General features: G+C 39.9%; 1 protein-coding gene across 7 annotated transcripts in view; it reads right to left on the reverse strand.

Annotated features, from left to right (window-relative positions):
* ADAMTS17 (ADAM metallopeptidase with thrombospondin type 1 motif 17) overlaps positions 1–27,216 on the reverse strand; it is a 178,505-nt gene that overhangs the window by 65,481 nt on the left and 85,808 nt on the right. For all 7 annotated transcript variants that reach the window (XM_021406968.1, XM_021406969.1, XM_021406967.1 and 4 more), the window contains 6 exons: positions 20,897–21,037; positions 20,034–20,184; positions 7,695–7,796; positions 5,907–6,052; positions 2,376–2,542; positions 1,872–1,999 (listed from right to left, as the gene is read on the reverse strand). In XM_021406968.1, the coding sequence (XP_021262643.1) occupies positions 1,872–1,999; positions 2,376–2,542; positions 5,907–6,052; positions 7,695–7,796; positions 20,034–20,184; positions 20,897–21,037 (835 nt within the window). The remainder of the gene's footprint in view (positions 1–1,871; positions 2,000–2,375; positions 2,543–5,906; positions 6,053–7,694; positions 7,797–20,033; positions 20,185–20,896; positions 21,038–27,216) is intronic.

Genomic DNA, 27,216 nt, shown 5'->3' on the forward strand with positions numbered 1-27,216 from the left:
ATATGCCGATTAAATTCACTTAACAGACCGCTAGTTTGACAAGCATCTATGGCAAATGAGGTACACAGTCACACATGGTGATTCTCAGCACTAGACTGCATATACGGCAGAAGATTATTATAAATGACTTCACAAGACTTTCAAAACTACTCGTCTTGATTTGATCATTTTCTCCCAGCCAGATGCAAATGGACTGAATGTTCTGCAGCTGTCATCACCTTTCTGCACAGTTAAAGGCAGTTGCCCCCAAGTTAAGAGCACAATTTGCTTTCCATGATGTACCTCCAACGCTCTGGGCTCACAAAGGTTTTCACTGGGGGGGGGAGAGCTGGCTACTGTTGTTCACTGGAAGAAGAAAATGTACATTGCTATAACATCTGATTTACCATTTGTGGCTGATCTGAATGTTTGGAGCAGTAAAGCTGGCCAGCCCAGAATAATGGTCAATGGCACACAGCTGGAGGTGCACAGCTGGCCTCACAATAAAAGATTATTAATGGATTTTTCACTTTTTTTTTTTTTTTTTAGATACAGCTGAAAACAGGGAAAAATTAAGTAACTTGGGATGCACCATGAACCTGGCTCTGTGCAAGGCATTTTTTATTAAAGAATCAAGCCCATGCTGGCTCCCCCACAACTTGCTGTTCAGATTCTTCATCTGAATAAATTATAAGGGCTGAATTAAACATGCCCCTTCAGCAGCTATGTTGGCAGGAAACAGTGGGAAGTGTCTATTTCAGCAGTACAAAATTCAGCCCAGACAAAGCCTTTTCACTTACCTCGTCACATTACCATTAGTAAGACTGCATTACGTCCCCAAGGCCTCTCTCATACCCATGTTAATATTATGTTCATCTACAGTCTAATGGCAATAAAATGGCTAGTTCTTAATCATTGTCCACAGAAATCAAGATATTTGGACAGAACTCTCTTCATTTCCATTCCCATCTGACCAGAGATAAAAGGAGATTAGCATCCTCAGGGTTTGGTCAATCCATGCAGGTACAAACGTCTCATAGGGGACAGCAGAAGGAGGCCTATCCTACCATCTTTCTGGTTTGCTCTCTCTGTGACCTGAGCAGGAGACAATGCAGATGAGAAGCAAAAGAAAACTGGCCTGGGTCGGGCCCCAGACTGCTGGATCTGTTCTTGTAAACCTAATACTGTCTATTGCTTGTAGTTTTATAACTGAGTTTGTAAGAGGAAGGGAACTTTTTTCTTACTGCAGAAGAAACAGGCCTTTCAAATATTTTTGGTAGGCACCAACGTCAGAAAATCACCCTGGCACTACCTAGTAATACAATGAAAAAAAAATCACACAGACATAGGATGCACAGGGGAAGCCACAGGTTTGTGCAGCTCCGAGAGCCAAAAAGCAAGCCATATCAAAAAGCTTCCTCAGTACTTCTAAATAGGCCCCAGACAGAGATGAAAAGCATCATAATGCTGTTAACACAATGCTTACAACAGGCCAGCAATGATTTATACTCCAATTTTCAGCATCAACATTTTTTCAGCAATTCCTCTAATAGCAGAAATGGAGCAGTTAAGCAAGCCAGATTTCCACTCCCATCTTCTTCTCTCACAGAAGTCCCTTCCCACCCAAGCCATTTGATGACTACACATGAGCAAATATGATCACTGAGCATTCCCAGCTGTTCAGTAATAATTTCATATCTCGGGCATTTATCACAGTGCTCGGTACAAGATGGAGCTACAGAGCACTTGCAACGAGTATTACAAAATAGGGTCACCCTCTCACCTCAGAGAGGGCTGCCCAGCCACCCACACAGACATCTGCTCTTCTAGGACATATATAGCTACCCCAGATTGTATATACTACTAAAAACAAAATGAGAAAGTTACTCCACCTGGCACTTGCCATGTACACAGAGGTCAGTCTCATAAGGCCCACATGGAGTACCATCAAGGACTCTATCTGTCACCAGCACAGGGGAATCCTTCCCCAGTGGAGAGCAGAAAAGCTCACACGGTTTATCTGGAAAAAGAAAAAAGAAATACAAAAGCAGCTGCCTTTATGAGCAGCACAAACAAGTGTATGAGGCAACAGCAACTAAGCATTGGAACAGTCTCTACATGAATCTGTACATGAATGTTTGCCTGCTCAGGCTGGGAATCTAGTTCAGGTACCTTTTCTTCCAGGGTATATAAAGGACTGATAGCTTCTGTTAAGAAAGCTAGAGGAACAGCGTGGCAGCAACAAGTAATTGTATTTCATCTTTCAGATGCAGCTAAGGGGAACATACTACAGCTTTCTTCCAGAAAACGGGGGTACTGCAGATGAAATCAAGATGGGTTTAGAAGCTGCAGTGGAAGGACAGCAAGAAATTACAGAGGAAGCTGAAAAAACTTACCATCAACGACGACAGCTGTCAGGAGGCTTTTTTTCTTATTGGTGTATCTGTCATGGGCCTGGCACTGCTGGTCTCTGAAGGTTGGCACACCTTTGGGGCAGGGCAAGTTCTCACACACAGTGTGTTCCACACTGGCCCCACGGCAGTTCTTCCCACCCGGCCCCGGGCTATCATGTTAAAAAAAAAAAAAAAGAAAAACCAGGGTCAACAGAAATAGCAAAGCTACATGCAGGCACATCTTTATTTAAGTTTTTCTGTCCGAGCCAACTGCTGAAATAGCAGGAAGGATCCTTCCCTTCAGACATATCTTCCTGGAATGAAAATCTTGCTCTCAGTGGCTCTGACAGAAATATTCAAACTTCATGCTGGATATATAATTGGCTTATCAGAACAGATGCTCTGGAGTGCTTCAGAAGCACGGTTGTTTTTTTTTGCAGTGTTCATACACAGATCAGTAAGTAGGTGGCTGACTGCACGCTGCACACTTCTGATAAGAGGTGATTTATCCACTAAATGGCCTTCTTAAAAGATACGGAGCTTTCAGTTTTTTGTATTCTGGTCATGAACCTCAAACACCTTTAACAAGAGACACAGCAGATGTCTCTTCAGCACATCCTCTAACTTTCTTTTTTCAGCAACATGAAAACAAAATATTGCAGAAGAATCTACAAGTTGTAGCATAAGTAGGGTTTCCAGAAACAAATCTGTGCAATGGATAACCTCCATCCTTGAAAACCATGCCATTTTACATATTTCTTTTTAAGCATGCAGGAAAGGCGACTAATCCAGCATCAGGATTAAGCACCTGCAAAATCTTTTTTTTTTAATATATATATTCATGATTCCCCAGAGAAGGAAAACTAAAACTCTTGACAAATGCCTATATTTTTTTTTCTTTGCAAACAAAACAAAAACAAACCAATCAACCCAAAAAAAAACCAAAAAAGAACCCAACAAGCAAAAGCCACCCTAAGTGATCACAATTTTTGTAGCTACTTGCTGATACTCTCCTGAATTTGTCACATATCTGTCTTTCAGTTGTAATCGGCATAGATGGATAAAGTCATGTCCTTACTTTTTTAACAGATGCTATGAAAAGCAAATCCAGCCAAATTCCAGTTGTTAGCAGTATAGAGGTTCATTCCAAAGGCTCCTTCTCCTCTCCCTCCCAGAAGAGCAATGAACATCAGGTTATATCATACAGCTAATTAGAAACCAGGGCCCTGACTGAATAGCATTTACTTGTGCCATTAGTCCCAGTAAGAGCTGCCCTGTTCATTTACACACTGGCAGAAGGGCTGGTCCTTTGATTTCTTATCTAAGAAAGTGCAGCATTTGCAGAAAGAGAAACATGCTATTCTGTATAAGGAGAGCTTTATGCCAAGGACATCTGCGTGTGTACATGCACAGGAAAAACAAAAAAAAAAAAAGAGAACACTCAAAGAGTAACAGAGTGCTCTCTGAAGAGCAGAGTATCAAGTTGATGACTGTGGAGCAGAAGACACAGTGAGAATGCTACTCACCATGTTTTCATCAGCAGTTGTTTTTACTTTAATCTTCAGATAACATTAATCCATGAGGGGAATTCAATGAGTTTGCCAACACAGACTGGAAGCAAGCAGCTCTCATTATTGGTAATAGTGGTCACTGGTAATAATAAAGGCCCCAAGTCCTCAGGGTATGGGCTGCAGCAGAGGCTGGGACTATCAAAAAACAGTATAATTCAAGCCCATCCCGATACATGCCTGAAACACTGACTCTATGAGATTTCCTGGTAGAAAACTTCATAGCCATCTTCCACCATGTTTCTGCCAAGAGAATCTACCCACTAATAAGAACTGAAGAGATCATTTATAAAGCCCTGAGTCTCCTACATGACAAGAGAGGATGGGAAAATGGATGGGGATCTCATTATGCTGTTCTGTTTAAGCCAATGCTTTTTTCCTCAGTCCCACTGTATAAAATAGTCCAAAGCCTAGACAAGAACACAAGGCAGTATAGCTCAAAAGTTTGCATGTACAAACCAGCTAATGACACACTGCTTTGCAATCATTTGGAGGCAAGGCATGCAAGTACTGACAGAAATTACAGAGAGGAAAAACCAAATCAAACAGTGAAGCAACCGGTTTAAAAATACTGATAGTCCCACAGGCTCAGAAGTCAGCTGGCAGGAGTACAGATTCCAGCAAAGAAAAAAGTTTGAAGACCAAATACATATAAAATAAAAGATAAATCCCTTAGCCAATACTTTTGGACAGTGAATAAACCAGCTGCAGAAGAAGTGGGCTGATGCCAGGAATATGAAGCAAAAGAAGATCACGTGTGTATCCCCAGCCAAGAATGTATATGAGCAAGAGAATTTTAAAATCAGTGTGCAATCTTGGAGGGAGCATTTCCTGTAATTTAAGGAACGATGATGAATGGATTTAGGTTTGGTCAGTGCTGTGGTTAAAGAGACTCTTTGTAGCTGACAGCAAAGAAACCAGCTCGGTCCCTTGTTCAAGAAAACAAGCTGGTAAAAATCAAGCCTGGACATTACAGACATGCAGTTGCAGTTCTGCTTTACTAAAGGAGAGAAATAAACAAAAATATCTCTTTTAATGTGAATATATCCCAGCAGAAGCCAGTGGGTGTCTATCCATCATCTGTGGATGTTTTCAAACTGACTGCTGCTATCCAGAATCTCAGCCTCTATTTAAAAAGTGAAGTTTCCCATGCTTTTCCAGTGAAGAAAACTTCAAAATATAAATAAATCTGGAGATGCGCATCTTGAAAGGTTGCTCTTATTCATCTCGGAAGTTATAATGCACCTGAACAGAGGTGTTCATTTAAACAGCCACATTGGTAACCTGTTCAGGCATCTCATAAAGGACTTCAGGTATGCTTCAATTATCCAGAGAGATGAAGGACGGCACATGTGAGATAATACCACCTTTATTTCTTCTTGAAAAAATCTGAAAAAGTCAACTCCAAGCATGAACAAATCAGTACCCATTGCACTATGTGTGCAGAATACTCTCCTTTTCGTATGAAGTACACCTTGATGTACAGAACCTCTCTCCAGGTACTTGATCAACACTGCTACATGACACTATGACCACTGTCAGCCACTCTTTTGCTTCCCAGAGGCAAAGGCAAAGCCAGCACTGGCTGCAAAACTGATCTCTAAGACGTATTGGCTCAGTTTGCACTGTAGATCCAGATTACCCTGTCTTATTCGCTGCAGTGGTGAAGAGAAAACACAGCATTATTTCTCTGCCAAACTACAGGTCTTGAATTCAATTGTATCTGCATTTGAATCATTGCATTGGGCCACTTCCAATGGTAACCCCTCAAGCCATTTCCACACAACATGCTTCGCTCCAAGTAGTTGCTCTTGGATTCTGAAATTCAGTCCTTACTGCTGGTGAACACCAAGTTTCTTGCGTCCCCCCCCCACCGCTCTGCTGCTCATTTCTTTACTGTACTTTTGCAGCAAGGTTTGCCTAGGTGCTACATGCAAAAAGAAATCAGTATTATGTGAAGACTTACGGGGGATTGTCGCATTTCCTCTGTCTGAATCTCACTCCTGTGCCACATGTCCGGCTGCACATGCTCCACTGACTCCACATGCTCCAGTCTCCATCAACATGTTCGGGGATGGGAGTTTTACTGACACACTCCCCAGCTCGGCACCACTGAAATGCAACTGTGTTAGCACTGTCTGGAAAGGAGCCCTGGATCTTGCAAACAATCCCGTACTGGTGGACTTAAAAGGATGTCTCAGAGATTACATGCCCATGTTTAAATTTCTGGAGATTGAAGGCTTCTGTGTGATGGATGAAGAGAAATATAGAAGTTTAAGTGTCACCCTTCATCAATCCCTAAAGGAATTTCTGTCATTAAAAGAACATAATCACAGAAATTAGCCCCTTGCTTCATAATGCACGTCATTATCTAAATGCAAAGACTTCAAACCACACTCTTCACAGAAACCAAATCCAAGAAATTATATCCCAAAGCAATGTCTTCATCAGCAGTATTCCCTGTACGTACAAAATCACTGAGTATTTTGACCCTAACTTGGCTAAAGCCCCAAACAACCTTCGATTCTAATAAGCTGCACTGGCTCCTAGCCAAGTAGCAAACTTGGCCCATTCTCTTGCTCTGTCCAGGATATGATATAGTAAGCATTGCAAAGCAGTATTATGAAAGAATCGCTGAGACTCCTGTAGTTAGAAAAACATATATTTAAAAACTTCTTGTCTCAATTTCCTTGTTATGCTTTCCAGAACACAGCTTTTCTTGTCATTGTTTATCTTCCATTTGGAAGCAAAGGCCTCTAATCTTTCTTTTTAGCAACAATCTTTTAAAGTTTACCCTTTCTTACCTCTCTAACCATACAGCACACAATAAATACTAGAATCCAAAACTAGTAAGTAAGGGGGTTGGCAGTTACCAAAGCTGTCAAGTTTCTTTGTAGCTTAATGAGTTATCAGCCACAGCGGGAGAATGAACCACACACCACGTAGCACAGCCCATCTTAGAGGTTAAACATCTTCACTTAAGTATACTTCTTTTAGCACAGCTGGGAGGTAGCAGCTCAGTTTCAGAAACTCCCACTCTTACAGCACTGAAGCTAGCTACTGGAGCACTGAATTTCACTGGAGGGAGATCTAATAACCTACAAGTTTGTTTTGTGTTTCTCATAACTATTTTCTCCATTGACCTGGACTCTGAAAAGTTCATACACACCTTATTCATCTAAGTAGATACATACAGTATAGCAAACTTAAAAAATAACTAAATATCACTGCATTTGAGCTCAACGTGTTTTGAGCTACTTTTAGTAACTAAAAAGTTTTTAAATAGCCTCTTGTTCTTTCCCCATCTGCCTCCACTCCCAAAATGCCAGTCTAAATGCTCTCCATACTTCCTATCTCAAATACAGCCAAGAACACTACCTTACCTTAGCTTGCACTGAAAAAACATCTCACTCTTGAAACACCACCTGCAGCAATGAACAAACTTGAGAAGAGTGGGCAACTACCTAATGTGACTCACAGGGTACTCAGTCTGCACACTTAGCAGAGTGAGGCATGAGGTTTTCCTGTAGTGTTCGCATAGCACTTAGACCACAAGCTGGGGTCTCCAGAGGCTACTGGAATACACAATAAAATCAGAAAAATCTAACCCAATCCAGCTGTTAATTGAGCAATTTTTGTTACAGAATTGGTATAAAATATGGATTCATTATAAATGCTGAACATCTTGGAAACATTATTCCACTGACAATGCTGGAAAAAAAACAAACTTGCTGCTGCTGAGTATTTTCATTACCTTGTCTGCGCCGCACTCAGTGCCATCCAGAGGGGGATCCAACTTTGTTTTACAGGATGCATCTCCTTCCACTAAGCACCAGAGCCCAGCACACATCAAATGCTGTAATCGTAAAGCAATGAGGTGCAGTTATTACTTCTGGATGTCAGCTATCATTATGAGATACACTGCAAAGCTCAGGCAGTCTCCTTCACGTGAATCCAGAGGCATCTAGTTGGTTTGGGAGCCATTATTTTTAAGGATAGATTGTCATTAAGTGCTTGGGCTGGGAACATAAAAGAGACTGATGGACACCATTGTCAGGAGCAAAACCCATACTGAACAAGAAGTCCATTATTCAAAAAGATTTCTTTTTCACTACAATAAATCTGGTTCATTAAATAGGAACCCTATTTGGGAGGGTAAAAGATGAGTGCTTTGGAATCACATCAAAAATTTGGGTGTCTGAGCTGCTTAATTACTTGCATGTTTTTCCCTAAAGGTACTCACGGAACTAAGCATGGTAAAACTCATTAAGCCCTGCTGATCCTGGTGGTATGGCCTCTGAGAGAAAAAGATCCAAAGTAATAAGAACGAGGAAAGGATTTCACGGTGTGACACGCAGCAGAGGAGCTTGGTTATGAGCTATAAAAATGCAGACAGGCAAGGAGAAAGTTAGAAAAGGTTTGAGAGTGAGCAGTAGCTGCTAGAGCCCAATATGTTAGAGAAGGTGAAAAGTCAGATGTCAGGGCAAGAGCAGCATGAGGTACCGCGCATCTCACTACCAGACTTGAAGCATGCTTTGGGTATCAATTCTCAACACTGCTGTTCTGCTCAGCAAATGTGTGTTAGAGGGATATTAATGGTGACCACACTTGCGTGATCTGTCAGATCAATAATATTTTCAGAACCTGAGAAAAAGAACCAGGAAAAAGACCTTTTACATCGTTAATATTTTCCACAGCATCCACCGTGCTTTGCATTCCATGAAAGTGGATGAATTCAATACAGTGCTACAGATCTGAGTACCAAAAAAAGAAAAAGAAGAGTTGCATTTCTTTCCACTATTGTTCACGTTTCAATGTAATGGTAAAAAGATGAGAAGCCTGACTCTAGTGCCAGCTGGTCTTGTCAAGATTTATTGCACCTCATTAAATAGTTGAGTCAACATGCTCAGACCTTTTGGTTCTCTCACAATATACGTCTGAGACTGTGAGTGCATGTGTGTTTTGTGTACACACATGTTGTGTCTCTATGAAATAGAGCTGTATGGCCGAGGGTGTGGATGAGATTAATCCCAACACCAGCAGTGATGATGTAGAACATACTGAAACAAAACAGTTATCACAGCAGTATCTGCATCCTGTTTTGTTTCTACATTTCTCTCTGGAAATAAGCTTTTGCGCTACTTAAACCAAAAGAACATTCACAAAAAGTAGAAGCAGACAGCAGAATTTAGCAACATCTGTACCAAACACAACACAGAAAGCTATCATCAAGCATACAAACAACAGCAAATACACTAGGGAAACATAAATCAGTGAATTTTCAAGACATTTTTCCTAAGTTAGTAGTGCATATGAGAAAATGTCAGACGCTATTTTGACTAAATGATTGTGACTAATCAGTGGTTTAGCCACAGCTCCTGAGCACCCATTAGAGGAGAGGATGCCACGTGCTGTTTTACAGACAGGTACACAGAGGCAGAAGAATTGACAAGCCACAGGTATCAGAACAAACTGAGAAATCAATTGTTCCACACTGCAACTCCCAGGTTCTCAAAACTCCTCCTTCCCTGGAGAGCACTAAAAACAAGAAGTATGTGTATTAACTGTCAAGTCTTACAGAGAGAACACTGATCTAAGGCAATAAATCCTTTACACTAAGAAAGCATTTTCCCAAAATGCCAAACTTACAGCTCTGAGAGGATGCTTATTTTCCTAGAGGTAAAACCACAGCAGCCCTGCATCTGTTTTAACTCACAGGGATCAAAAAGCAATGAGTTATTCCTTATATTAAGACTACATACATGAATAATTGAAAAAAGATTCTAAAACAGAGATGTTAAAAGCATGACACAGACCTAAGAGGAAAGTATCATAGGAGGTTCTAGCTACAGAAGCAGAATGTGCTAGATGTAGCTACAATTCCAAGCAATCTATGAATATGGTGGACTACTAAATTCTAGAAGCTGCACGTAAATTAGGGTTAAAGTCTCCTGTGTGATGTTAAAAAAAAAAAAAGAAGGGAAGAGAAAGAGGGGTAATGGAAACAGAGAGTCATAAAAATAAAGCAGCTTTTTGTACAATTTTGGTTGCCAAACAGAATTCCTCCATAGTCCACAAGAATGTGGAAGGTGATATACTCAGCTAACAGGCCCAGCTATGAGCCACGGCCTGGGGGAAGCATTGGGCACAGCTAACCTCAAACAGGTGTGTCCGTATCAGCAGAACCACAGCGCCCAAACCAGCCTGTAAACACAGCTGGTGCAAATATTCACTTACATGTGTATGTGCCTATGTCTGTACCTCTATATACACATGTATATACATGAACACATTCACACACACATATAATAAATAAAAGAAAAAAATCTCTTTTACTGATACCAGCCTTTCTGAAAATACCCATTTTTGAGGTAAGGAAAACATAGGATTTTTATAGTATCTCTGTGTTTGATTCTGAATACTAAATGCAAAGCATATTTCAGGAAGCAGTTATAGAAAAATCTGGTAACTGCACTTCAGCTCTGTGTTCTAGTGCCATACCACTACAAAGCTGAAATACTCATTATTAGTGCAGTCCCTTGTATTTAATACAGCTTTCAGATACCTCAGCAAAGATTAAACCATCAGCTTTGGTATTGTATACTCCCAAGATGTTTTATCATGTTAATAGCTCATTTCAAAAGAGATCATATGTCCTCCTCAGCTGCAATATAAACCCAAACAAAAATCCCCACTAAACACTCCTCTAGTTAACCAGTTGCAATGACTGATTTTTTTAAATAATTAAATAGCCAGCTTTGCGGGGAAATATCAAAGCAAGAAATGGCACGACTTAAAAGGAAGCTGCTTGTATACCAATGTCAGTTCAGAGCTTACACTGATATAGAGGAAGCCATCAAAAGATCTCTATTACTGCTAATTGTGTCAGGAACCGGGTTTTAGAAAGATCTCTGCCTGCAAAGTCCTCCTTACAGCATCCACAAACTGCCTGTGAGGATTTTCCAATGATAGATATTTTTCTCTGGAAAAATATTGATTTGTTGAAACTGCCTGTGGGGAAAGGTCATCCTTGGATCAGCCCCCAGACTGACATATTTCCAAGAGGGAAAAAAAAAAAAACTGAGATGGTTGTTGAAATGTAGTATTTCAAAAAAATAAAAATTCTGATTACCTTTGTAAAAATTGAAGTACTCGTTCAACTGAAACCTTGAGGAATTTATACAGACAGAAAACAAACAAACAAACCAAAATCAAAGGGGTAAATTTTAGTGTCTCAAAAACTCCGACAAGATAGGAAGACTTGCCTGCATAGTTGTTAGAAGTCAGTCCCAAGAGAGGTCACAGCCCGGAAGCTCCCAAGCTGGGAGATCTGCTTGGCTGGCGAATGACGCTTCCGATTGCAGCTGTTAGAATGGCACCTATTTGAGAAAGGGGCCTTACTGTGCCAGGTGTTTTCTCTTCCTCAAAGAATTTGTAATCTAAACAAGCTCCTGGAATTATGGAGACAAAAGAAGCTTTTCCCTTTTGTTTTACGTGAGAAGGCAGGAACAGGAAGGGATTAAATGTCTTACTGAAAGTCTGCTCGGACACGAGCAAAAACACCGCTCAGAGTTCAGCAGTCCTCTGCTCACTGTCACAGCCACAGACTCACATTGCCTGCTGGCTAAACTTCAGAGCAAAACTAGAAACAACTCCTGGGACACTCCCAGGAACACGTCTGGCTGCGGGCCTTCCCACCTTTCACAGTTTCTCATACTTTTGCACAACATATACTGTCTCTGAAGATGGTGTTTACCTTGCACGCAGCTCCATCCCGGACGCATGCCAGCACACACTCACAGCATGTGAAGCGCTACGACCACTCACATGTGGCTCTAGGGAAGTAATCTATTTTAAGGTTCTTTAACTCAGTGCTGCAGCTGGAAATGAGGAGAAGCCAGCATTAATTCAGCCAGCTCTTTGCCCACAGGCAATCAGTCTAGAGTCTGTTAGTTTCTGGGTTAGCTGTTGCATCACCAGTTACTAAAAGCTGTGTGATTCTGTCCAATGACCTCATATGATCTCAGTGAGAAGAGAATGCTCACAAAACTCCTCCATCTCAAAGCCTCAGATTATTACCTACAGAACAGAGCTTCCAAATCTCCAAAACAAAATGTGAATCCAGTGAACAAAGAGAGCCTACCCACCAGATAACAGCTCTACAGAAGCCAGTTCCTTCCCTACACGCTCACTCCCCCATCTTGGATTCATCCAAAACCAACTAACTACAACACCACCACCACTACAAGAAACCTCAGAGTTAATTCTTCTGAAAAAGAATTCGTTCCTGCTGCCTGCTGCCCATTAGAAAGATGGGAAACTTTTTATTTCCAGGAGCAGAATTAAACCACCATGAAATCAATTTTGCTGTCAAAACGAGAAGGATTATGAAGAAGGACTTACCAAGAACAAATATCCTTAAGGAAGACAAGCAAGAGACCACTTAAAACAGGGGCACATTTATAAATAGACTGGCTTTCAATGAAGTATCAGATCTCTTCAGTTTTGCCAAGGTTTTGGCTTGGCGTATAACTTACAGTGAGATAACACATGCTGATAAACAGAATCCTAATTAACACCTATTAAGTACAATAAACACACAATTTACACACACTTTGCTGTTCAAAGCCCCGTGTATATGTTCTTGAAGCCTCACAGCATGCTTCTGAGGAGGCCTTCTTTACACAACACAGTGAGAAAAAACAACGCCCTTGTTCTCTATGGTGTCAGTGCCATTACTTCTGAGTGTATAAACAACTGACAATCTACCATGGATCTCAAAGGAGGTGAGCACTGTAGTTTGCCACTGGTGTTAGTGGAGTTTCTTCCTGTTGAAAACTAGATGAAAGGTTCTGAAAATCATAATGGTATAAAATTGGAAGGTACTTCTGAAAATGAGCCATTTGGTCCCCCAGATAAGATAATAGTAATACCTGGGGGTATGCATCAGTGGGCAGCTGCTGACCTTTCTGTAGAGTTGATAATCCAAGGAACAAGTGGTAAGTTCAATAGTGAAAGTGTTTGCATGTCTGTCCAAATGACAGACCTGATCCAAATGTCAGGGAAAGGCTTGAGAAATAATCACAAAGTCTACCCTAGAATATTCAGGCAACGGTCATCATCCACTAAGTTCTTATCTTAACAAAACTGGTCAACAATCCAGCAAACTCATAATACATAATTTTATTCATTAGTGACAAAGAAGAATGGATCTCTTTACTGTTGGGCAGAAACCACCTCAGTCCATTATTTAAAAATGCACCTAAGAGACGCAGCTAGAGCAGGTTTTATAAAAACATCTTTTTGTTTTCACTACCTGGTTACATGCTTCTTCAGAAAGAAAACAGAAACTCAAGGCTTCATCAATGCTTTTTAGGTAAGCATGGCCAATAACTTGGCTACTTGGAGCCAACAAACAAATTCAGAATTGCTTCCCCTTTATATTAGTTTTTATATCAGTGCAATACTGTTAACTCAAAGAATGGCCTCTTCATCAGTACTCGTGTGATTGGAAAGTCACCAACATCAGACAAAGTGTATAGAGTCAAAGTTTGTTTTAACTTCTGAGGAACTGGTCTTAGAGAGTTAAAGTACTCTTGAGGAAATGGCCCTTCAGAGTCAACTGCTTTCCGGTGCTATCCCTTTTCCTCGCAGAACAGTACAAAAAATTCACAATAGGCATTTCTGAGATTTGTTAACGTTCTCTGTCAGAGAAAATACAACAAACCAAGCCCAGCAAACATGAAGGGTAGCATGCTAGGTTTGGTTATATGAGCTAGATGGCTTGGTATGCTTTACACCAATTACCAAGAAGTGGATCCCTTATACAATACACCTGATTCCTTATATCTACAAAGAGTGATACTGAGAGCTTTTCTGATCTACAGCCAAAACTGAATAACATTTCCTCTTCTTATTTTAGGGAGAGAGAAAAAAAATATCTATTAGCTTCCAAAACAGTAACTACTATGACATACCGTGCACATCATAGACAAATTAGGATGGTTTAAGTTTGAAAGAAATTAACTGATTATATTTTTCAGTCAAATAACCTTTCTAACAGTAGATGATAGTCTAATGATTTTTAAAGCCCAGGCAGCTCATGTTTTGACAATGTTAGCAAAAGCAGTCTACCTAAGAACTGCCCAAAGCACACTCACAGACAGGAACATGAGCCCTGACCCCTCTAGAGTGGATGCAGCGGGGATCGTTTGCCAAGTATGCCATCATCTGTCATAGTAAAACTCAGCTCCTAGGGCTCTATGAAAAACTCTGCAGGAGAGATGGCGAAACAAAGAAATGTGAAAATTCTGTGTTGTTCATTTTGAAAGAAAAAAAAAAAAAACCCTCAAAGAAAATGAGGGAATTGAAAAATGAAATCCCAGACTGCATTTCTTGGCTACGGGGAAAGAGAAGAGAGGGCTAGCAAAAATAAATACAGATATGTACATACAATGTTTAGATGTGGCTGCAAAGATTATGGGAGTTTTCTCTTGAAGTGTTTCACAGATGGGAAGTTCCCAGAAGACCAATGGGAGAGGTCTGAATGCCCTTCAAGCTTGTTACACACTATTTTCAGGCTGATACTCAATAGTATTTTGGCTAATTTTGTTAAGTTCAGGCTTCAGCTGTAGATGCCACATCACAAGGCTGTACTAATTCCTTCTCCCTTCCTCTGTGTCTTAGTAAGAAAATGTAGAATTTCCAAGCTCAAGTGCTTGATTCTTAATAGGCTATCTGTATTATTTTTAAGAGTTTGTTATTTTTATATTCTTAAATTTCCACATAGTATTTTTATAATTTTATTTTGGTTCCCCTCTCTCTTTGTATTTTTCTTTAAACCACTGCACCAGAATGTGTTTTGAGCATGTTCCAAACTGAAACACATACAAAAATTTCTGAAGCATTCCAATAATTGTAAACTGGGCTGTGCTGCCCAGGCAGGAACTCTGCTTCTCTCTCTCTTTCTCTCTCTTAAACTAAAAGTACTTCCACTGAAAATAAAGAGAAAAAGGTCTTTCTGCAATGTACAGAAGCAGTGAAATAGGACACTTCAGTTTCATATTAAACAGTCAACATTAAAATGGTCTCAATTTTAACAATCTGCATTAGGAAAACGATAAAATATATTATGGCAATTAAGTAAATTGTTGCCTTTACTTATTAAAAAAAATCTTCTAATTTTATTTTTAAAATTGCTAGGCTTCTTCCCTGCAGCCCTCAGTTTTTCCAGATTCATTATTACTATGTTATCCTTTTCCAGATACATTATTATTGTATTTATACAGAAGTTAAAAGTGTGTGCGTGTGATAGAAAATTATGTAGACAAAGTCCCTGCTTACACAGAAAATGACAATGCAACCTCTGTTATTTTCAGAGGAAATCAGCTCACAATCTAAATACCATGCTCTTGTAAATAGTCTATACATTACCAAATAATAGGGCTTACTATCATTGTCTGGATCTCACAAATGACTGCAAAGAAAAAACAGAGCCCCATTGATTCATATTCATGGAGTCCAAGAGTCCAATCTGGCAGTCTCTTTGTGATTAATATCAAGACCACAGGAAGACCCACATTTTCTTGTATTATTATTATATTCACCATCATACCGTAAAGTACGAAAACTGGAGGGATATTTACAATCCACTTATTACAATTGTTGCTTTTCCTTGATAATTACAATTCCTATTCCCTTACAATTTCTCTTCTGTTCCTTTTCCATTTTAGCCCAGAAGTCTATTGAGCCACATTTGGCTTACAGTCAGTTTTGCCTTCTCGTTTCATGCTGCTGCTTTGTGGCTTTCAGAAACTGGGAGATGCATACATTTATTGCAAAACAACTCAGCTCAAGCAAAATAGTGGAGCCAATTCTAGCTGTTTTAAATTTTCTAAAATCAGTATCATGTCAAAATCCACATTCCCAGCTACATCCTAGTTGAGTGCCCCTTTTTCAGCAAAAAATCTCTTTGTAGCAATGTTAATCTCTTCCCACATGCCATTTTAGCCTAAGCACAGTTTTGACTCAAAACAATGCTGAAAGATAATGGTTATGTAAAAATCCGCAAAAATGTGTTAATAATAAATAAGCCAAAAGTCACATAAAACAAAAAAGCTGAACACTGGATACAAGAGATAAAAATCACATTTTTTCCGTAAATATAATTTCAGTGCAAAAGCCTCTATTAGTAGGCGTGCCAGTGTGAAAAATAAACTCTGTGTTTAGATATTTTCATAAGAGATATTTTCATAAGAGATTATGAACAGTGCATTTTTATGCATTTTTGGTGGAGAAACACCACTTCTGCTTTGGGAGAGACTCAGGCATAAAGTATTTATGCTTCTTCTCTCACGGATTACACTGCTAAACTAAAGGAACAGCAAAGTGTTAAAGTCTACTCTCTGCAGAGGTCTTCATAGCTCGAGTGGGACAGAAGCCTTTTACTTCCTCCTGCGTAGGGGTCAAATGAATTCACAATACTTGATTCATCGCAAAGATCTGAAGAGCAGAGGCCAGGCAGGTTGAATTTCCAGTAATTTGCACAACCCAGCATATTGGCCCTGAGCTCCTATCAGCATTCAGCAACCAGGGTCCAAAAAGGTCTCTGTGTTCGGGGTACACTGACAATGCACCATGCAGCGTCAAAAGTGCATCTTCTGATTGTGCTCAGAACGTGACTATAATGGAATCATTTATCTAATTTCTGTTAAGAGGAACTTATGTCCCTCAGAACTAAAAGGACAGTACAAACTCTTAGGTGGACCAAAAAACTCTTGTAGCACTGCAAGAGGGCACGTAATCTTGTTATTTATTAATCATACAATACCATAATAGAAACGGTGCTTTTCAGTTAACAGAGATGATTTGTTCCCTGCCTGACAACCCTCCAACCTAAAAGCCTGATTCCACAGCTCCTTAAACAGTCAATGTGCACAAGGACATCCTACCCAACAGAGATGTTACAGAATCTGATCCTGAATTACACATCTAAGAAGTCATAGCTTACAACAGCAGACAATGGTAGAGTTGATTATCATATGCTTACTCTGTTAATTATTGTTTTAAAAAATATTTTTAAATTTTACTATATTAAAATGTAGAGTCAGTATCCAAATTAAGAAGGAATGCCAAAAGCTATAGTATATGTACAGCTGAGCCTTCCTCATAGGTTTTCATTACTGTTTTGCAAATCTGGAGTAGGACAGCCAAGAACTACCTTTTTCTGGTTTGGCAAACTGTTACAATTCTGAAGGCCACTATTTTTTCTGATCATAGAATGGCTTGGGTTGGAAGGGACTTCAAGGATCATCAAGTTTCAAGCGCCTGCCACAGGCAGGGCCACCAACCTCCAGATCCAGTACTAGACCAGATTGCCCATGGCACCATCCAACCTGGTCTTGAACACCTCCAGGGACGGAGGTATTACGGCACATGAGTTATCATCAAAGACAAATATGGAAGAGGAATTGTGGAGATTCAATCTGAAATATCAAGATAAGGTTGAATATTCATGGTTTAACTCTCAAGCTGGAGCAGTGCCTGAGGTCCAGACACTGCCACGCATTTAGGCACCTGGCTCTCTGTGAATGCAAAGGATATTATACCCCTTTAAAAATTTGCTTCTCGATGCCATAAAGGGAAAGAGCTTACTGCACAGAAAGTTTCTGCAGTTTCTCAAAAATGGTGAAATTTTGGATTTATCTTATCTCTGAAATTTGCTCTACAATCAATTGTATGATATTTTTGCATGTAGGTCTCCAGTTTGCCTGATGTAATTCTGTGGCTCTGCTATCCCCAATGAAATGTTATAACATAGGTCTTTTATTTAGTAAGAAAAGTAGACAGTAGACACATGCAGTCATAAAAAGACTGAACAGGCTAATTTCCTGAAGTTTATTTCCTTTTTGTAACAAATATTTACTGTCAAATGTTTATTACTTTTACATTTAGATTTTTAAAAATACTTTATTGAATTAAAAATACCACATTACCATTGGCTAAAAGAGGAGACAGCTACATTTGCCAATAATTTCTACAGCTAATGCCAATTACTAGTGCCAATTTTTTCTTGGTTCATATTTTTGTAGACAGCTTTGAGACTTACAATACAAGCATTCTGCAGATGAAGCATGAGAAACACAAAGGTGAAAAGAAAAAAATCTTTTAAGGTTTAAAAATTTAAGATGACCGTTTCCTCAAAAGAACTAATTTCTTTGCCTTCAAACTCCAATTCAGAGTAGCATAACAGGATGCCATTATTTACTTAAATTAATAGCATGTGCCGTAATTGATCCAAAGCTTCACAGTGAGAATGTTAACTCTAATGAACATCTGATAGAGAAAAATAAATACTTTTAGGTGTTTGTAAGCTCTTTTTAATTAGCTTTACAAGGCTTTTCTTTAGAAACTACCAAGGGCTTTGTAAACATCCTTTTTGGGGTGAGATCCTGAGGAAGAAAAGAACACAGCTTTTACTGTGTTCTAAAGAAGTCAAGTAACAAGACAAGTTAAAAATCATGGGAGACAAATACCTGCTGTCTGTATCTTGCAGAGAAGAACAGTACCTGTAGGTTGGTTATTCTGGCAAGAAACTTGTTCCTGAAACAACTCCAGACTCTACTAGTGGACGTGCATGAGAAATGCTGACCACCTACCAGTAGGCTGACATTCTTCTAAGGCATTAGACTATCCAGAAATAGAATGTGTTTTTTTTTTTTAATCATAACAAGAAAAATAGCAAATATCTGTTCCAACACTAATCAAGTCTTGTGACACCCACACAAGTGGAAAAGCTTTAACCATCCTGGGTAGATCTGGGATTTTCTTTACAGACCTAAATTCTAACATTTCGCTTCTAGTACAGTAGTCCCAGTGGTCTGCATTTTCTTGATGGATCTGGAAAATAGAATTTCTCTGGATTCTTTTCTTATTGTTTTATATTAGCGTGCTTCCAAATCCAAAACAAATAAAACAACAAATGTGAAACTAAGACCACGTTCCCATGATTTGCACATTTTCAAACGTTTTAGTCATTTGGCACTTAGAAACCTCAGTTATCGCTGATTATTATTTTCATTGTTAGAAATGATTTCAGATCTCAAGATTGTTCAGAATGGTACTAAAGGACAATTTCCAAGTGGCTAGTTAATGACAGCAAGAAACCTGACTACTCTATGCCTGTCTAGGACAGACTGCTCTCAGCTGGCACTGGTTATATGATACAGGGCTTCATTACTTTCTTCTGGATGTCTCTGAGGCTGTGATGGAAATAAGTCTTTCTCCAGTCCCTATTTGAAGCGAGAGGCAGGCAAGCTCTGGTGAGAATACAACGCGTCTAATTACGTGTAAGATCTTAGGAAGAGTTTAGATGTCTAAACTGAGAAATTTAGACAAAAGAAAGAAGTCAGAAAAATCAGAAAAGTCAGGCTGCCTCATCTCAAATATGATCTACTTCTAGAAACACCAAAAATCACTGTTTCTATTATGCTGCCTAATCACATGATATGAGCCGTGCTGCATCCACAGTCTGACTAAATATCATTTTGCTTAGAAAACACATAGGAAGGGGCCTGATCCCCCAAAGACATTTAATTGGTACCAAAAAGGAAGCAGTCATTAGTATTTCCTTTGCAAGGAGTTAGAGTCAGCTTATAAGGACACTGTTAACGGTCCAAAGGTGAGGTCTACTGAAAGATCCAGCCAGACATCTAATTGGCAAGCTTTCCTGTGAGAAGATACTTTCATCTCAGCTGAACTATCAGGAAAACCATCTCTATTGAGTTCTTCAGCAAAACGGTGTTGAAAGGGAACAGTGCCTAAGAATGAGTACAAACAAAAGTTCTTCTGTGTCTGCTGTAGGACATTAACAAGACGTATTGTGGGGAGAAGAAGAGGACTTCAGAAGTATGCATGTTCTGTTGACGTGAAAACCAACGGAAATTTAACCACTGATTTTGTAGCAGCAGTGCTAAACATTCTGAAAATCCCACTATAGTTCTGAGGAAGGTACAGACTCCTTTATTTCCTCAACATTTAACAGCTATATTTCCACATCCCACCTCATTTGCAGATATACTCCATGAGCTCTTACCTCCATATTTTTACAGAATGTAGCATTGGTCCCAAAGAGGATCTGGCACTGTTCATCGGCACTGTAGTGCATTCCCGGCAGCTTGTGAGGGAGCCGCACTGCATATTGGCTTCGGGGGTCTGTTACTAGCAAACAGGTGCTGACCTTGGACCTGTGGAGAGAGGTAATTAAACATGCCTTTAAGGGAAAGCACCTTTGAACTGGAATGTTAGATCGCTGCTGTAGAGCAGCTGTTGTCCTGTCTTTAATAGGGAATCTGATGACCATGTGTGAAACAGTGATGATTTTCCCAATATTCTTCTGGAAACTTTCTGAATCATTAAGCTTACGGATAGAAAGGTTCTTGAGAACTCATCCTCCACCCCAGGCCTTGAAGCAGAATACACTGCATTCACATCACTCTATGTAAATATTTGTCTGAAATCTGATGGAGACTCAATTCTGCCCTTAGGCTATCTATCCCAGTAGCTTCACAAGCCTTACGAAGATAGCTAGAAAGCCTTCTATCAAGTCTCACCTGAATCTCCCTAGCTGAATTTTAAGCCCTTGACTTCTTATCTATCACAGACATAAAGGAAAAATTTTTACCTTTGTCTTCAAAACAATTTTTGACAAACTGGAATATCATTTTGGCATCTTCCCTCTGTCAGGGACCAGGCTGAGTTCAGACGCAACTTCTTTTTCCAACGTTATGCTTTAATGTAAAAGCGGATGTCTCATTTTCTTTCATCATTTGCCTTTCACTCCCACCTCTAATCCTAATTTTCCACGCTGAATCCATTCCCAGCAATAAAGGCACTACCTGCTTTCAGAGTTTAACTGTATGTGTAAGACCACAACAAAGAGTACAGTGCAGTCCTTACTTTAGGAAGTTCTCGAGGTCATCGCGACTGCATGAAGACCAGGAGAGGTCGCTGGGGTTCCTGCCCTTGACCCATTCTCCAGACATAATATGAGACCTCCCTGCACACGGAGGATGATCGTCGTCATGGCTCATTCCCATGCTGTTTAATTAAAACAAAACAAGAAAAACAGCTATCAAGTTGTCACATAGGACATTTTCAAATCTCACAGCAATTATTAGAGTCAAGAATAGGCTGCACAAGTAATACAGAAATATTCACCTAACGCTGGAGCATGTTTCGTGAATAAACTAAAGGTTCCTTCAGTTTATCCACAGCCTTAACTTCACATAGGATTTAGTATTTGTTTGCTGGCAACTTTTAAATGTGCTTTGTATGGACTTTCCTACCAGAAATTATAACTTCTTGAGGGTTCATGAAGAATGAGCCTGGATGTAACACAGCTGAAGGATATCTGCTAGAACATCAAAGATAGTATTTATTGAAAATTCTGAATCTTTCCCAAATCTAGTGGATATGATCCCTATAACCACACTGATAAAATGGTCAACAAACTAACACTAGAGATGGGCCAACTTTGTTGTTGTCAGGGTAAATCTGCAGTGACTCTTCTCTTAGGAAAAATATTTCTCTAAATATTTCTCTAAATTTGTGTACAGTCTCTCTCAACTAACTTTCAAATTGATTGTTGAGTTTCTGTTAGGATCACATGATATCCACTGGCCTCTCCAGCCTAATTTATTCCATGACCCTATAACTTCTCTGTAACAGCAAAGCTCAGGTAGGAGCCTGAATCTGAATCAAGCTCCCATTTTTGCAAGCACTGTCCAAACAAGCACAAAGACTGACCCATGCCAGTCTCAGCAAGATGAGATTGTAACCTACTCACCAAAACAAGCCATCTAAACAAACAGCACAAATGATGCAGTATAAACATACTGGGGGAACTCAAATACATTCAATGAGAATTTTGGTAAGTGTTCTAAAATAGAAAAGTCTTACTTGAAAGTTCTCTCCACCTTACCCCTCAGGACTCTTCTGCCACTAGTGATGTCTGCTACTGTAAATCACTGTTCAGAGGAGCCTCTCTAGGAAGAGGCCTTTCTAGGAAGGTGAGACTCCTCTGGAAGAGGTGAGCCATCAGGAACAGCTCTAATGGCAGCACAGAAGGGATAAATGATGGACACAAGTTCATCTGCTACATCAGTGAAATGTCAGAAGTTGTAACTGGCAATTCTGCACTCAGCTTATTGTATCACGCTGCCCAGCAGCAAAAGAAAGTAACGATTTTCCACCCTACTTCAAAACGATCATTAAAATTATTTTTGAAGTTTTACAGAATAATAACATTTTGAGATGTTAACATCGTTCCTTTGATTCCAACATGAAGTGGAAAATGGTTTTCAGACAAAAAGTGTCTCGTTTGGCCAGAGTCGCATTATAGCAAAATAACAGTCACCAGTGTTGGGCCAAAAACACAGATTAACAGGAACTCTGTAGGTCTCCAACCTGCTAGACTGAGCAAGCCAGAAGCAGTCCCTTAAAAAGTGGTGTTGGACTCTTTAATATATGTTATTTTCTCAAAGGCTCCTGTTTGCTTTCTGACTACACTCTTGGCTTTTCTTCTTTCCATTTTTGGGACTCAACTGTTCAATGTCTAAACACAACATACATTTCTAGTTGCAATGAACCAAAACCAGCTTCAGCAGCTTGATAATTATGGCTTAGATTAAACCACCACTTACACTATTTTTAGCTTAAAGTGAAGATTATACAGCAGAGTCTATTATTTTAGGTTCATCTCCAGGGACATTATTATTTCTAGCAAAACTACATTCAACAATTTTTAGATACAGAAGTTCACAGTTGTGCTTGTTTTTAAACCTTTGCAGGTTTTGAACGCAGCAGAAACATTAACATCAAGTACATTTTGTTTGATGCATGCAGGAATAATTTAACAGTCTATTACTAACTCTGACTTCAAAACAGCAGAGTGAAATTCCTGCTCCATTGAAGTGAATGGGATTTTTGCCATTGACTTCAATGGAGCCTGCATTTCACTCCAAATATTTTACTCATGTTGTTTCTACAAACCGAGAAAACTCTTCACATGCTAGAAAGCAAGTTCCAGCAGTATTCCTGCAATGCAAATGAGCCCATCTAAAGCCTCTATTACTGAAAGTAAAGAAGGGAAGAGCTAAACACTATGAAACAAGTCAGGTAAATGTGCTGGAAGTCCTCCAGAGGAAAGTTCACCTGTCCAAAAATGCCAGATTAGAAGGCTTGTAGTCACATCACAACTGTGTTAACTTTTCTAACAGAAACAAGGCAGGCTTCCAAGGTTTCTGTCAGCTTGCCTGCCTTGTGACTGCCACAGTGTTGAGACTTGAACTTAGGTCCCTTAGATTTCTATGGGATGGGACGCAGTAGTGCAGGCTCCCATTCTGGTAGCTCCTCATTGTCAATTCAGCTGTTCCACTTGAAAATAGTGGAAAAAACCTACACACGTCTTCTGGCTTTCCAACCTGTTTCAGAATCCCTGATTTTATCTTTTCTATTAAAGGCTAGTTTATTTTAGAGCTCCTTAATTAAGAAATGTTTTAGCTTTCTGATTACTCATTCTTTGTACATTAGTTAAAAGTGGGATACTTTTGTTGACAAACATGCAAGTTACACTTACCAGTACATATCCATCCTTAATTCACTTTAAACCTGAGCTCATGAAAGATATCTGCCCAGGAGAAATGCTGAAGCTAATACTCATTACTCAGATTTGATTTTGCAGAGGTGTTTGACGCAAAAAGAGCAAAATCTCTAAAAAGACTGAGTCAGAACTCGCATCTCAGAGCTATTTACAGGCTTCTTGTGAAGATCTTTCAAGTTTTACTTGTGTGGAAATCGCCAGTTTTCTGAATCACTCCTGGTTTCTTAGCAGAAATTATTTAGAAAGTCGTAAGTATAGAGCAATTGAGCCTGAGATACTGGTAATGAACCAAAGTAGCCCTGCTAAATCAGAAGAGCCATGCCAGTTTATATTAGCTTGGGATCTGGCCTCAAGGTACATAAGCAACCTCTACTGGCCCCTCTGTGATGAGTTTCTGTTAGAATGAAACCAGCAGCGCCTTAGGAGTCTGTTTTAATTGGCAGTGTAGAACTTTTCCCAGCATCTACTTTACATTACAATGATTAACTTGAGGAAAGGATTAAATGATCTGCAGGACTAAGGCATACCCTAGCATGCTAACACGTTCTTTCCTGAAGTTCAAGGGTCTCTAGTGACAGCAAAGGGATTGTTTTTTTCCTGTAGTAAATGCAATGCCATGCTAATTCTTTTCACTAATACTCTCCCCTACTTTTAACAGAAATAAATCAGACAGAGAATTATGTATTTGTACTAAACAACAATGTAAGTGCTGATTCAGTACTCTGCGTTTTCTTTGTGGTCATCCAATCTTACCTGCTACTCAGAAGTCCACGTGGAGTTAGAAGCACATAATCAGCCTCTTGAAATATTCTGTCATGGGAAGGTGTTCTATTCTTACACAAACAGATCATGAAAACAAAGCCAATAAGAATGGCTCTTAGATTAGAAGAAAGAAGGTTAAAATGGCACTACACAACCCTGGAGGCCCTCTTTGCTGTTTGAGTCATTAGTATCCCTTTTACCAAGGGCAGCAAACACGTGCTGCATATTGTCCTTTACACTGCAAAGCCAGCACAACCATTAAGATCAAGTACGTTTTGTTTGTTACATTAGAGATGAGCAGGACTCAATTTCACTTTGTGCTCTTACCACCACAATCACTAATTCCATTCTATACGGTTAAATTTTGGCCTTTGGTTCATCATGCTCTCCTCCTGAAGATAACAGGATTCCACACATGCAAGCAAGAATGGCTGAGACTGTCAGCTCTTCAACACAGTCCCTTCATTGTGAATTTATTCAGAGTAAGCACAATGGGAATCTGGTTTCACAATCCAGCTTCTCTTCTAATGTAAATAATGCAGCGATTATCAGTTAAAGACACTAAGGCATCACTGATGGAGTCTCGCAGCATATTTATTGTTGCTTATCATATGTGAGTCCAGAAACAAGCTGACTGACCTGAGCTCTGCCTGTTAACGTAATCATACCATGGCAAATTTTATCCCGAGTCACTGCAAGGCAACGAAGCCAGATCTCTTTGAAGCTGCTTTCTGCAGAATGACTATATGTTATGAATAAAAAAATACCATACAGTCTCTCCATACCCTGGCCTCTCTGAAGCCTGTGCTCCCTTCCAGGACACTACTCTGTCAGAGTCTACACAGCAATTAGAGTTGGGTCAGCAAGCCAGAATTACACTCTGGGCCTGAGCTGGCCAACTTCTTGTGTAACTCCTTTTAGCTAAATGCAATTAAGACGTTTGTTTTCCCACAGCAATACTAAATAAATGCACTTGCTTTGTTTATTTTGGTCATTAGTAAAGCTTCCCCTCTAGACAGTAAATGTAACTAAACTGTTCTGTTTACCCTTGGTGCTTTTTCCAACGTTTCCTGTTATTTTTTAAAAGCCTGAGCCAAAGCCCACCAAAGCTCGTGGAAAGCCTTCTATTGCCTTCAACACACGGTGCATTGCACCTCCAAGTTCTTAGGCCATGTATACAAATCTTCATCAGAACCACTATGACTCTCAACAGGCTTCCTATTAAAAGCCCCAAATCTGAGTTTAAGGATAATGCCAAGGGCTGAGGGAAACTTATTTAAAAGAGGTTTTAAATTTTTAAATTTCTGCAAGTTTGTGGCTGGTAACAGACCACTTGAAAAACCCCAAGGTTTATTATAACGCACTCCCCTTCTAGTAGGGAGAGATTATAAAGTAGGGGGAAGACAGGCAAGTTTGATAGAAAACATCATCAGCCGTAAAACAAACACTTTTCTTCACGCAGAAAGAGGCTGGCAAGGTAAATAATGAAGTATGATGAAGGGAAACCTTAAAAAATACACACCCAGAAGTGGAAATACCATGAACTACTACAATCCCTCTGTTTCAAATAAGCACTTGAGCTGGCTGCTAATAAGAGATTCTCCACAGCCTCCCTATGAAAGCCAAACCTTTCCACTGGTCTGCACAGAACTCAGGGTGAGTCAGATGCTGATTCACTTTAGAAATGAGTGGTAGTCAGGGCTAGTAAAGCTACCCAAGGTGACTTGGCTGTCATCCTAGCTGTTTCTTAAACTTGTGCACGACATGCAATTGTCCTCCACACAATTAGCACTAACACCAAAGTCACCATTTCTCTGAAGGAAAGTGAAATAGGACGTTCAGCTGTCAACACTAAAGAGGACAGTGGTCTGTCTCTCATGACTATAGACAGAGTAATCCAAGAGAGAGTCTTTCTATACATGAAGGACCAACTCACAAACTGCTCTCAGAGCATAAGCTCAGCAAGACATCCAAAAGGAAGGGCTCCTTGGATCCACTTGCCCTGTAGACCAACATGGACTCAAAGAATCAAGCAAAGGTCCTGCTACAAAAACGTAAGAGAGTGTCATGGGAGAAGACAGGTTTTTGCATTCTTAGCTGATCCTTGTTTGCTGGAAAGCATGTTTTCTCTACATGTGTTTATAACAGGAGTCTCTCAGCCCTTTTCTAAAGGGTTCTGCTTCTGCAGAGCAACAGTGCTGTCAGAGCTATATGCAGTACCAGAAGTTGTGTGTTACAGCAAGGTATATCACTACTGACCTTCTCAAGAGAGCACATGGGAAAAAAGTCATTCCCTGTGACTCAGCTTGCCACAACTCACTCAGAGGTGATCTAGTATCAACCACAAAGCCAGGATTTGGGGCAAATTTCTGCCTAAACCCCACTGTAGCAATTAAATGCACAGGGAGGGCAAACAGAACAACATCCTCACAGAGTGAAAGGGAAGGGAAAAGGGGAACTGTAACTTAATCTGCTCTGGCATTTCAGCGTGGGCAGGACGAGAAAACCATATGGAAAGCCTGCTCTTTACATGCTGTGGGCAGAAATCCCACGTTCATCCACATGAAGGACAGAATTCCTCCCCCTTCCCGCTTCTTATTGGGTCTCCATGAATGGTTGAGATGGGAGTTCCATCTCTATGCTGCATCCAATTTCAGCTATAAAGGAAGATGCTCATATGGAAGGTTATACAAGGTGCATGAGAACATTAAGCATGAATATTAAACAAATCAATGCAGATCACTAAGCAGAGAATGTACGTCAACAGTTCTCAGGAGCTACTGACTTGGGCTGGATTTGAACCAGTGGGAGACAGTATATCACATAATCAAAAGCCTGTGAGTCGTCCAGTCCC

This window comes from Numida meleagris, chromosome 9 (assembly GCF_002078875.1).
Source record: "Numida meleagris isolate 19003 breed g44 Domestic line chromosome 9, NumMel1.0, whole genome shotgun sequence".
Taxonomy (NCBI): domain Eukaryota; kingdom Metazoa; phylum Chordata; class Aves; order Galliformes; family Numididae; genus Numida; species Numida meleagris.